Genomic DNA, 12479 nt, shown 5'->3' on the forward strand with positions numbered 1-12479 from the left:
ATTGCGTCCTACCTGACTGGTCGCTCCTACCAAGTGGCGTGGCGAGAAGCTGTCTCCGCACCACGTGCTCTCACCACTGGTGTCCCCCATGACTCAGTTCTAGGCCCTCTCCTATTCTCGCTATACACCAAGTCACTTGGCTCTGTCATATCCTCACATGGCCTCTCCTATCATTGCTATGCAGACGACACACAACTAATCTTCTCCTTTCCCCCTTCTGATAACCAGGTGGCGAATCGCATCTCTGCATGTCTGGCAGACATATCAGTATGGATGACGGATCACCACCTCAAGCTGAACCTTGGCAAGACGGAGCTGCTCTTCCTCCCGGGGAAGGACTGCCCGTTCCATGATCTCGCCATCACGGTTGACAACTCCGTTGTGTCCTCCTCCCAGAGTGCGAAGAGCCTTGGCGTGACCCTGGACAACACCCTGTCGTTCTCCGCTAACATCAAGGCGGTGACCCGATCCTGTAGGTTCATGCTCTACAACATTCGGAGAGTACGACCCTGCCTTACACAGGAAGCGGCACAGGTCCTAATCCAGGCACTTGTCATCTCCCGTCTGGATTACTGCAACTCGCTGTTGGCTGGGCTCCCTGCCTGTGCCATTAAACCCCTACAACTCATCCAGAATGCCGCAGCCCGTCTGGTGTTCAACCTTCCCAAGTTCTCTCACGTCACCCCGCTCCTCCGCACACTCCACTGGCTTCCAGTTGAAGCTCGCATCTGCTACAAGACCATGGTGCTTGCCTACGGAGCTGTGAGGGGAACGGCACCTCCGTACCTTCAGGCTCTGATCAATCCCTACACCCAAACGAGGGCATTGCGTTCATCCACCTCTGGCCTGCTGGCTCCCCTACCTCTGCGGAAGCACAGCTCCCGCTCAGGCCAGTCAAAACTGTTCGCTGCTCTGGCACCCCAATGGTGGAACAAGATCCCTCACGACGCCAGGACAGCGGAGTCACTCACCACCTTCCGGAGACATTTGAAACCCCACCTCTTTAAGGAATACCTGGGATAGCCCCCCCCCCCCCAAAAAAAAACACATTGTAAAGTGGTTATCCCACTGGCTATAAGGTGAATGCACCAATTTTGTAAGTCGCTCTGGATAAGAGCGTCTGCTAAATGACGTAAATGTTAATGTAATGCTCTGACTTCTGCAGAGGCGCATTGCATTAAATACTGTAAAGCCACCGGATTGATGACGATGAAATGAACATGTATTGGTGTTGACATCCATACAAGCATTATACTCAGATTTTTACCTCAACATAGTGTGAAATACACAAACAATAGCCTAAGTCTAGGCTAATTTTGCTGGGGGCAATAGAGAGATTCGGGATGGAGATGCAGGTGGGAAAACGGTGTACTCTTTCTACTTCACGTTATCTTGGCTGAGCTATGTCAAGCACCGGGAAACGGACTCCAACATATCAGAAGAGGTAAGGTCTTTTCGTTTAGCCAGTTGCTTGTAATTAGCTGGATGGCTATAGTGATTAGCCATGACTCACTACCAGTGGTGCGGTGCAGACTAATTTATTGGATGCATATGACAGCTCCCTGAAGTGCAAAAAGTATGAATGCTCTGAATTCTGCGGAGGCCACAGCGCAGTAAATGGATTGACCATGTACAGCCTTTTAGTGATTCAGGGCTAATCTCGATAGCCATCCAGCTAATTACAAGTAACTGGCTAAACGAAAATACCTTACCTCTTTTGAGATATTGGAGTCCGTTTCCCGGTACTTGACATGGCTCAGCCAAGATTGCACCATTTTCCCAACTGTATTTCCATCCCGGTTCTCTCTAATTCCCACAGCAAAATTACCCTACATTTAGGCTATTGTTTATATGTGTATTTCACACTATGTTGAGGTAAAAATCGGAGTATAATGCTTGTACGGATGTCAACCCCAATACATGTTCATATCATAGTCAATCAACCGCATTAGTTAAACTACACTGAACAAAAATATAAACGCAACATGTAAAGTGTTGGTTTCATGAGCTGAAATAAAAGATCCCAGAAATTTTCCATACACACAAAAAGCATATTTCTCTCAAATTTTGTGCACAAATTTGTTTACATCCCTGTTAGTGAGCATTTATCCTTTGCCAAGATAATCCATCCACCTGACAGGTGTGGCATATCAAGACGCTGATTAAACAGCATGATCATTACACAGGTATGCTGGGGACAATAAAAGGCCACTCTAAAATGTGCAGTTGTCACACAACACAATGCCACAGATGTTTTGAGGGGAGTGTGCAATTGTCATGCTGACTGCAGGCATGTCCACCAGAGCTGTTGCCAGAGTATTTCATGTTAATTTCTCTACCATAAGCCGCCTCCAATGTCATTTTAGAGAATTTGGCAGTACGTCCAACTGGCCTCAACTGCAGACCACGTGTAACCTCGCCAGCCCAGGACCTCCACACCAGGTTTGTTCACCTGCGGGATCATCTGAGACCAGCAACCCAGACAGCTGATAAAACTGTGGGTCTGCACAAACTGTCAGATACCGTCTCGGGGAAGCTAATCTGCGTGCTCGTCGTCCTCACCAGGGTCTTGACCTGACTGCTGATGTCAACGTTGTGAACAGAGTGACCCATGGTGGCGGTGTGGTTCTGGGATGGGCAGCCATAAGCTACAGACAATGAACACAATTGCATTTTATTGATGGCAATTTAAATGCACAGAGATACCGTGACTTGATCCTGAGGCCCATTGTCGTGCCATTCATCCGCCGCCACCACCTCATGTTTCAGCATGATAATGCATGGCCCCATGTCTCAAGGATCTGTACATAATTCCTGGAAGCTGAAAATGTCAGTTCTTCCATGGCCTGCATTCTCACCAGACATGTCACTGGTTGAGCATGTTGGCATGCTCTGGATCAATGCTCGCTTCGAGGCAAGTAACACTGAAACATGCATGAGAGCATCAGCTGTTCCGGACGACTGTGTGATCACGTTCTCCGTAGCCTTATGTGAGAAAGATCTTTCAACAGGTCAACATTCACAAGGCCGCAGGTCCAGACGGATTACCAGGACGTGTACTCTGAGCATGCGCTGACCAACTGGCAAGTGTCTTCACTGACATTTTCAACCTCTCCCTGTCGGAGTCTGTAATACCAACATGTTTCAAGCAGACCACCATAGTCCCTGTGCCCAATAACACTAAGGTAACCTGCCTAAATTACTACCGACCCGTAGCACTCACATCTGTAGCCATGAAGTGCTTTGAAAGGCTGGCCATGGCTCACATCAACACCATTATCCCAGAAACCCTAGACCCACTCCAATTTGCATACCGCCCCAACAGATCTACAGATGATGCAATCTCTATTGTGCTCCACACTGCCCTTTCCCACCTGGACAAAAGGAACACCTATGTGAGAATGCTATTCATTGACTACAGCTCAGCGTTCAACACCATAGTGCCCTCAAAGCTCATCACTAAGCTAAGGACCCTGGGACTAAACACCTCCCTCTGCAACTGGATCCTGGACTTCCTGACGGGCCGCCCCCAGGTGGTAGGGGTAGGTAACAACACATCTGCCACGCTGATCCTCAACACTGGGGCCCCTCAGCAGTGCCTGCTGTCCCCTCCTGTCCTCCCTGTTCACTCATGACTGCATGGCCAGGCATTACTCCCAACACCATCATTAAGTTTGCCGATGACACAACAGAGGTAGGCTTGATCACCGACAACGACGAGACTAGGTCCAAGAGGCTTCTAAACAGCTTCTACCCCCAAGTCATAAGACTCCTGAACATCTAATCAAATTTCTACCCAGACTATTTGCATTCTCAGGAGTTCAAACTCATTTTGGTGCATTTTAAATCCCTACAGGAAGCATCATAAAAGATGTTATTTATGAACTTGTTCTGATAGCCTTTTGTCAAAGTTCTCCATGTTTGTTGTCAAGGAAGTGATGTACCGCCCTCACCTACCGTCAACCAATAGGTCAATGCGGAGCTATACGGAGTCCTCCGCATTGTTACAAAATTGGGGAGGCGCACGGCAATGCAGAATGGAGCTCGATTTGGCCTCCACAAGCACGTCACACCCTCCATACGGAGCTCTCGGACTACATGTCCAGATCAAGCATAAATTGGCTTTTAGACCGCTCAAATCCACAAGCAGCTCGTTGTGTTCGGTTATTGCACACTGCCATTGGATGCAACGAGACCTGACTATAATACAACAAATCGCATGCAGCCGCATTATAAGTTCAAACACTCAAATTAGACAGATGCATGTTTGTTAATTTTGATCAAGGGATTTATGCCTATCAGTGTTCTGACATTCATGTCTTATATCGATAGAGCCTACACTTTCTGGCGCTGTTTAACTTCTTACGCAGTAGGGATAATAAGGGAGTGGTTTGTGACAAGAGCAGCCGCTCACCGATATGGCAGCTTAGTTACACCTCCAAAACATCTGCAATGCGGATGTCGGCCAACACTTGATCTGATTGAAGCCAGGCACTAATCTTTAAATTATTTATCTTTAAAAAAAAATTGATTAACATCAAGACAAATAAGGCCAGCCAAAGTACATTTTTGGATGTTTATTTAACAGTTGTGCATATGTTCCACAGAAAGCACCAAGCCAACTGTTTACTTCAGCTTCTTCTTGGGGCGCAGATTGTTGGTGTGTCCGCACTTCTTCTTGCGGCAGTTGACAGCACGAGGATGGAGGCGAGCATAGCACCTGCAACAACACACGATCAGAACTGTGCAAAATGTGTGGCCAAGACTGGTCCAGCGGTCATAGCCACTACCCTAGCACTCTTTCTTCCTCACTATACAGTCTACTTAAGTTTTACTATGTACACAGCAACATTCCTGCAGTTGCTCTGAAGCATGTTGCGTTTGTCACCTCAATCTCAAATGTGGATTAATGTTTCTTACTGTAAAAGGAAACTAAAAACAGTGCAAAGAAAGGCTCCAACCTAAATTGTAAAAACCATTCATTACCACCATTAATGCAACTGTACTCAGCTCTACTTACTTGCGGCAGATCATTTTGTCACAGTTGTACTTCTGGGCCAGCTGTCTCAGAGATGGCTCGATAATGCCTCCGCGAAGACGCAGCACAAGATGCAGGGTGGACTCTGGAGGGTAACACCATCATAGTAGATAGTTAATGCAAAGTTCACAGGTATGTTTTCGCATAGGGTTGATTCTTAACTATGAGCAACATTACATGCGCCCACTGTCAACTCCTAATCTCTTACCTTTCTGGATGTTGTAGTCTGACAAGGTGCGACCATCCTCAAGTTGTTTGCCAGCGAAGATCAGACGCTGCTGATCAGGAGGAATACCTGAGAATAAACGGCATATTGATATGATCCACTATAATGAAATCACCACAGCACACAGCTAGTATCAAAGCCACCTACCCTAAGTATTTAAAACATCCATAATATAGTATGCCAAAATGAAACTTAGAACACCATACTATACCTTCCTTATCCTGGATCTTGGCCTTGACATTTTCAATAGTATCGCTGGGCTCAACCTCAAGGGTGATGGTTTTCCCCGTCAACGTCTTCACGAAAATCTGCATCTTGGCAGGCTGTTGGGAGAAAATATGGTGCGAGTTAGTGGCAGTAGCTAGCTAATTATTTTATTTTTATGTGCTTAGCATACTAGCTAGCCAAGTCAGCCAATCCCTGGCGCATGTAAAAGAAATATATATACTCAGTCATTAAAAAGTATTACGTCTTTGAAGATTAGCTGAGACAGCTAGTCACATTGCCATTTAGAATGAGCGGCCAACAATCTTGCTAGTGGCAAGCTAATTAACTAGCCAACAGCTACGGCCAAGCCGGTGCTTCCAGCAAGGCCTCTTTACCACATGCTGGAACTCGTTATATTTCAATACTCATATTTACACTTTACACGTCTCACATGTGATAACCAAAAGGCTATTTAGAGACTTATATGGTAGCGGAGGAACAATGGTGTATTTCTACGACATAATACATGCGTCTTCTAGTAAATTTCATTAAAATTGTTATGGACAAAACCATGCACCCACCCGGCCGCTAGCTGAACCTCAACGAAAAGAGGCTGTACAAGGCGGAAGTTATTTTACATCATATCCTCTTCTGTATCGCACCAGTTGTTGTTTTTGGCACAAATCTGTTTAATTAATCCTAACTCTACTAACAGCTCCAAAATGTGGGCAAAATTATATTTATGATTATACAAAGTTGCAATATACTACTCTTATTACTCAATTGTATTCTCAAACGAACACAATCAATCACTAATTTGGACCAGGTGTTTAGATAATTGAATTTTACTGCCACCTGCTGGTGTGACTGAGTGAACTGTTCTGAAGAGGTCATTTCTATAACCATACCTGTCTCAGGTGTGCATTATTTTAGGATGTGTTTATAAGAACAATCTATTGTCAATGGCTGTTTTGTATATTTTCTGCTAGAAATACTGCTATTGATAGCCTATGGATAAATGTATGTATGAATGTATCAGTATAGGGAGAAATGGGGAGGACAGGTTCACTGTAATGGCTGAAAATATGCCACAGTGAAACATTAACACCATTAAAGCTGCTCCCACAGTAACTATTTGCTTGTTATTTTGGCACCATGGTGATAAGTTTAAAAACAACATCTTACTAATTGCATGCATTGCCATGCAAACTGTGTTTATACGTGAATGTGAGACAAGGCAAATTGATATTGTAAGGTTATCCACGGAAATGCTAAATTATGCATAAAAGACACTTGATGCAGGGAAACGTGTAGCTACCACTATTCAGCTGATACTCTTCACTTTGGAATGGGTAAGTCACTTTCATTGCGTCCTATAAGCGTCACTTTGCTATAAACAAATAAACACATAGTAGCAGATAATGAATATTCTCATTCCTGTTCATGGTCATTTCTGTTCATTCACATCTTCATTCCATTCCTAATTAACAGAAAATGTCAACTTCATCACTCGGGGCTGTCATAATGCATGTACAGTGATAGGTGAATAAGTAATGTCATGTTATGTATGTGATTGGCTACATAGGACAGAGATTCGTATTATCCACACAAAAAAAGTTTATAGAATGATAAAGAAAAGAATGGGGAATTTTGCTCTCAGTTCTCATAGTATTGTGACATCTTCATTATTTGTGTTATCTTGGTTTCCACGGTGAGACCACTGCATTCTCTTTCCACACTTCTAAAAAAAAGAAAGAGAACCATAACAGGAAAGGAACATTGATGTAAGAAAAAGACAACACAGAAAGAAGTAATAACAGTCCAAGAAGTGCTATGGCTGTAAGCACATTGATTCAAGCCCCCTTGATGGGAAAGGACTTCCTTCAGTCCTCACACATTCCGTTTTGGGGCGGCGACAGTGGCAATGGCCTTGACGAGGCATTTAAGACCACCTTCCAGACGGACTTCAACTCCTTCGCCACCCTTCCCAAGAGATTCGCCATCTCTCGCCCCACCCCTGCCCAGGTCGAGCACAAAGACCTGCATTGGATCAAGGAGTATCTGACGGAAGCGGTCAAGTCATATCCCCACCACCCACGGATCCCCCTCAGCCGCACCCCTGCTTGGACTAAGCTGTGCACCAACTTCCAGATGCATAAAGACCCCAGGCAGCTCAACTTCCTCACCACCCAGGCAGAGGGCTTCCAGCACCTGGCCTCATCCCACACCAAACCCATCCGGCCAGTCATGGCCATCAAGAAGAAACAGCTGGAGGAGAAGCTTCCTGTGACCACTCATAAAGCCTTGTTCACAGAATACAACGTGTCGCCCATTGTCAAAGCCAAGGTCAAACACCTAGGTCAGTGGCTCTATCAAATCTAGGTTATTGTCTAAAAGTAGATGCATGTATACTATATCTGTGATGTCATTCTCTTTTTGGATTAGTGAAATAGGTTAGGCCTATGCATGCCTATGTAGTCTATCTACAATGTTTGTCATTCACTGCCTGGCATATGGAAGCCTGGCATATAGCTTTTAAGAACGGGGGCACACACTTGTTTTGGATGAACCTTTATGCCGGGTGTGGTGCTTCAGTATACCATTACACTGACTGTACGTTTAAAAGAGTAGCTCTGTTTAAAAAAAAAGTGTAACCTTGAGTCAGATTGTGACATTGTCAATGCCTGTGTGATTCAGAGCGAGAACCCACCTTTAAATGGGACAGGGATGCCCACCACTTTGACTCCCACTACAAAAATGCATTCCAGGGACAATGGCACAGCCCACCTCAACCTGTGGAGAAGGTATCAATAGCCATTGATATCCTGGAATAGTTAGGCTACTGGGAAATTCTCTGTTTTCTGTACAGTAGCTGTATGTGAATAATGGAATCATGTGAATATTTTCTATGAATGGTCATTAAATAGACTAGCTATGAGCGCTAAACTGGCCTTTGATAATTATCTTACTTAATATTCATTGCTCCCTGTGGAGTACAAAGCCACAACAAAGCCACACCATGTCTTTGCTAAGGCCTTTGATAAGATGTTAATGAAATTTTGCTGAGGGTGTACTGTACTTTTCCTTCTCCGGTTCAGCAATTCCACTCCTCAGTGACAATGGGAGACCCACAGAAGATTCTGGAAACTGAAACCACCCAGGATGTGTCCTTTAGCCACCCCGGCAACCCTAGGTATGTGACTTACTGTAAGCATGCCAAAATTCACATCACCTCTTAAATGCTCCATCATCTTGTATTTAGAAAACGTGCCATGTTTTCCTGTTATAATAGCAAATGCCTGTCCAAATCATAATAAGCAATGTTTTTAAACATGTTTTGATATGTCTAATGTATCAACCTTTCATTGACCCAGTCCAGTCAATGTGAAGGAACGTTTGAAGGTCAATCTTGGGGATTTGTCTGAAAACAAATGGACATCTACTATGGCTGATGCGTTTCGTGAGGCCAAGTCAGGTGTGTAAGCCAAGGTTATTCATTAATACTCTGTTGGTCAATGATATAACATACTGCACTGTTAACCCTATGGATTTGATTGATTATTATCTATTTTGACTTCTATCTCACTGACTGAATTGTGTCAAAACAGCTAGCTCTTGTTGATATAATGTATTCATATATTCTATTGCAAAACAAATTGCGGGATTGGATATTTTCTTTTCGATTGCAATTTTTAGCAAATGCTACTGAAACAGCCCACAGACATAACGATGTATTGCTTCGCTCATGAATGTGCTACAGTGTTCTCATTCTCCTGCTTGGCTAACTCCCTGTATTGGGCCTGTTTCCCAGCCCCTGTTCTACTGATGCAAAGGAACAAGACTCTCAGCTCAATCCCCAGAGGGGACACTGATCCTGGGCGCAACCGACTGAGGATGATGGCCACAACCAATGGCTTTTTCTTCTCTGAGGTGAAACCCAAATCCTCCTATTTACCCATCTACAGGCCAGATTTGAGCAAAGTGTATCACTGGCTTCCTGGCCTTTAAATGGATCGAGGACATCCGTATAGTACCTTGCCATGCAGGAATGTTATGATGCAAAAGAGCACAGGTTTTATGGGAATTAAAACATAAGTTGATGGTAGGTGTGATAATAGTGTAATTACATGTAGGCCTTGTTGTCCTGCAGTACTTTTATGCATTTCCCATGTCTTTTCCATGCCTTGCGTTCTCTCACTTCCTACCTAGTATGTAAAATGTACTCTTGGGCAAAATATATAGTAGGCTGAACCAACATTCATATTTTATGGGTGTTCCCACATTAATAATTTTAATTTGCATGGGAGTGGCCTGCAACCTTGGGCAGCCCCATTGTTCCAACTTCACCTTTATTTTGACTTGCATTTCTGGCTACTTCCTAACCGGCCTGGTTGGATTTCCCTCCCCTCCGCAGCAGAACCACAGAGAGCAGCCGGTGCATTTCAGTGGAGCCAACGTGAGGACCAGGAGCAATGTGGAGTTGGGCAGACCCAGTCTGGGAGGCCTGTTCTACAGCACCGCAGCCCAGGAAGACTACCCCAAGAGGGACATAAATCGAGCTAGGTCGCACACCCATCCCTCTGGCCACGTGCTAGCCGGCCAAGGTGAGAGAGAGAAACCAAAACATCCTCAGATATCCCAGTCAGTTGAGTTCCATTCCATATTAATGGATTTTTTTTGTCAATGAGATTTATGGTATACTCCTCAGAGCCTGGACCAGCCTTGACTACTGTTCAAAGGGACTTCCTCCCACTAAACTCCAGGAGACAGGAACTTAGCCCAAGACAACTTCGTCAGGTATATAGAGTTGCAAGATTCTGGGAACGTTCAATAAATTCCCTGGTTTTCCCAAAATCACAGTTGGAAGATTCCCGGAATCAGGAGGGAATAAGCAGGAAATCCGAAATCCTCCAACCAGGATTTCTGGAATTTATTGAAAGTTCCCGGAATTTTGCAACCCTACGTATATAGTTAAGTAACTTAAGTAACAGTCAGCATTATAATTCACTGGTGCAGAAGTTCCTGTGCCATTGGAATTTAAAACCAATACTGCTGAGAGATGAGCAAAGTTTCTAGTCAATTATGGTTGTATAAATGAACACTAGAGGCCAGTATTGTCAATTATGCATTTTCCAACAAGCATTTGAGGGTCAAACTGACCTTTCTTCAGGCTTATTATGTACACATTTCACTTTATGTTCCCTAGACACACACAGCGTAATGTGTAATCTTTTTCAAATTCTGCCTGGAGATTTGTTGCCGCTATCAGTGCTCAAACAATACAAACATCTCAGAATAACTAATACGTCCTCAGAGAACCGGTTGTTCCCAAGAAACTGGTTCATGTACACACACAAGCTCTTTGCCCCTTTTGTGTGCACCCATCAGCAAGTCTCTTTCTCTCTCTCTCTCTCTCTCTCTCTCTCTCTCTCCCTCTCTCTCGCTCTCTCTCTCTCTCTAGATTAAATTCAGCCACATCACCGCTCCATACAATGAGCAACACTTCAGCACGACCCATAAGGAGGCTTTTGGGCCCAAGCATCTCTCCAGGACCTGCCTGGACAATCCACCTAGACAACACATTAGCCACATGCCTTTCTAAAGAGACCACAGAGCTGCCTTATCATACCTCACTTTCACAAATAAAGCATTTACTCTATACAGTTGAAGTCGGAAGTTTACATACACCTTAGCCAAATACATTTAAACACAGTTTTTCACAATTCCTGACATTTAATCCTGGTAAAAATTCCCTGTTTTAGGTCAGTTAGGATCACCACTTTATTTTAAGAATGTGAAATGTCAGAATAATAGTAGAGAGTGATTTGTTTCAGCTTTTATTTATTTCATCACATTCCCAGTGGGTCAGAAGTTTACATACACTCAATTAGTATTTGGTAGCATTGCCTTTAAATTGTTTAACTTGGTTCAAAGTTTCGGGTAGCCTTCCACAAGCTTCCCACAATATGTTGGGTGAATTTTGGCCCATTCCTCCTGACAGAGCTGGTGTAACTGAGTCAGGTTTGTAGGCCTCCTTGCTCGCACACGTTTTTTCAGTTCTGCCCACACATTTTCTATAGGATTGAGGTCAGGGCTTTGTGATGGCCACTCCAATACCTTGACTTTGTTGTCCTTAAGCCATTTTGCCACAACTTTGGAAGTATGCTTGGGGTCATTGTCCATTTGGAAGACTCATTTGCGACCAAGCTTTAACTTCCTGACTGATGTCTTGAGATGTTGCTTCAATATATAATTTTCCTTCCTCATGATGCCATCTATTTTGTGAAGTGCACCAGTCCCTCCTGAAACAAAGCACCCCCACAGCATGATGCTGCCACCCCGTGCTTCACGGTTGGGATGGTGTTCTTCGGTTTGCAAGCATCCCCCTTTTTCCTCCAAACATAACGATGGTCATTATGGCCAAACAGTTCTATTTTTGTTTCATCAGACCAGAGGACATTTCTCGAAAGAGTACAATCTTTGTCCCCATGTGCAGTTGCAAACCGTAGTCTGGCTTTTTTATGGCGGTTTTGGAGCAGTGGCTTCTTCCTTGCTGAGCGGCCTTTCAGGTTATGTCGATATAGGACTCGTTTTACTGTGGATATACAGTGGGGAAAAAATGTATTTAGTCAGCCACCAATTGTGCAAGTTCTCCCACTTAAAAAGATGAGAGAAGCCTGTCATTTTCATCATAGGTACACGTCAACTATGATAGACAAATTGAGGAAAAAAAATCCAGAAAATCACATTGTAGGATTTTTAATGAATTTATTTGCAAATTATGGTGGAAAATAAGTATTTGGTCACCTACAAACAAGCAAGATTTCTGGCTCTCACAGACCTGTAACTTCTTCTTTAAGAGGCTCCTCTGTCCTCCACTCGTTACCTGTATTAATGGCACCTGTTTGAACTTGTTATCAGTATAAAAGACACCTGTCCACAACCTCAAACAGTCACACTCCAAACTCCACTATGGTCAAGACCAAAGAGCTGTCAAAGGACACCAGA

At 44.1% G+C, this 12479-nt stretch overlaps 2 protein-coding genes across 2 annotated transcripts; one reads left to right on the forward strand and one right to left on the reverse strand.

Moving 5' to 3' along the window:
- Window positions 1–4562: 4562 nt before the first annotated feature.
- On the reverse strand, window positions 4563–6086 carry LOC311137702 (ubiquitin-ribosomal protein eL40 fusion protein). Its single transcript, XM_084172251.1, has 5 exons — window positions 6053–6086; window positions 5476–5587; window positions 5247–5333; window positions 5021–5123; window positions 4563–4720 (listed from the first exon to the last, which is right to left on the reverse strand). Exons 2-5 carry the CDS (start codon window positions 5576–5578, stop codon window positions 4627–4629), a joined length of 387 nt encoding a protein of 128 aa, XP_084028377.1. The 5' UTR covers window positions 5579–5587; window positions 6053–6086; the 3' UTR covers window positions 4563–4626.
- A 1251-nt stretch (window positions 6087–7337) lies between these two features.
- LOC311137562 (stabilizer of axonemal microtubules 5-like) lies at window positions 7338–11073 on the forward strand (the record flags this gene model as incomplete). The annotated part of the gene is made up of 8 exons (XM_084172079.1): window positions 7338–7830; window positions 8169–8275; window positions 8570–8664; window positions 8846–8946; window positions 9283–9401; window positions 9886–10075; window positions 10180–10268; window positions 10933–11073. The coding sequence occupies 8 exons, from the start codon at window positions 7338–7340 to the stop codon at window positions 11071–11073; spliced, it is 1335 nt and encodes a 444-aa protein (XP_084028205.1).
- Between the last annotated feature and the right edge of the window lie 1406 nt (window positions 11074–12479).

Source organism: Coregonus lavaretus, assembly GCF_964263955.1.
Source record: "Coregonus lavaretus genome assembly, chromosome: 11".
In the NCBI taxonomy this organism is placed as follows: domain Eukaryota; kingdom Metazoa; phylum Chordata; class Actinopteri; order Salmoniformes; family Salmonidae; genus Coregonus; species Coregonus lavaretus.

Bases quoted from the DNA above. Each gene is read 5' to 3' on its own strand.
- LOC311137702 (XM_084172251.1), bottom strand. From the start codon at position 5,578: ATGCAGATTTTCGTGAAGACGTTGACGGGGAAAACCATCACCCTTGAG. The intron at 5,124-5,246 runs GTAAGAGATTAG...GTTACCCTCCAG, and splicing joins AGACTACAACATCCAGAAAG to AGTCCACCCTGCATCTTGTG. The intron at 4,721-5,020 runs GTAAGTAGAGCT...GTGTTGTTGCAG, and splicing joins GACAAAATGATCTGCCGCAA to GTGCTATGCTCGCCTCCATC.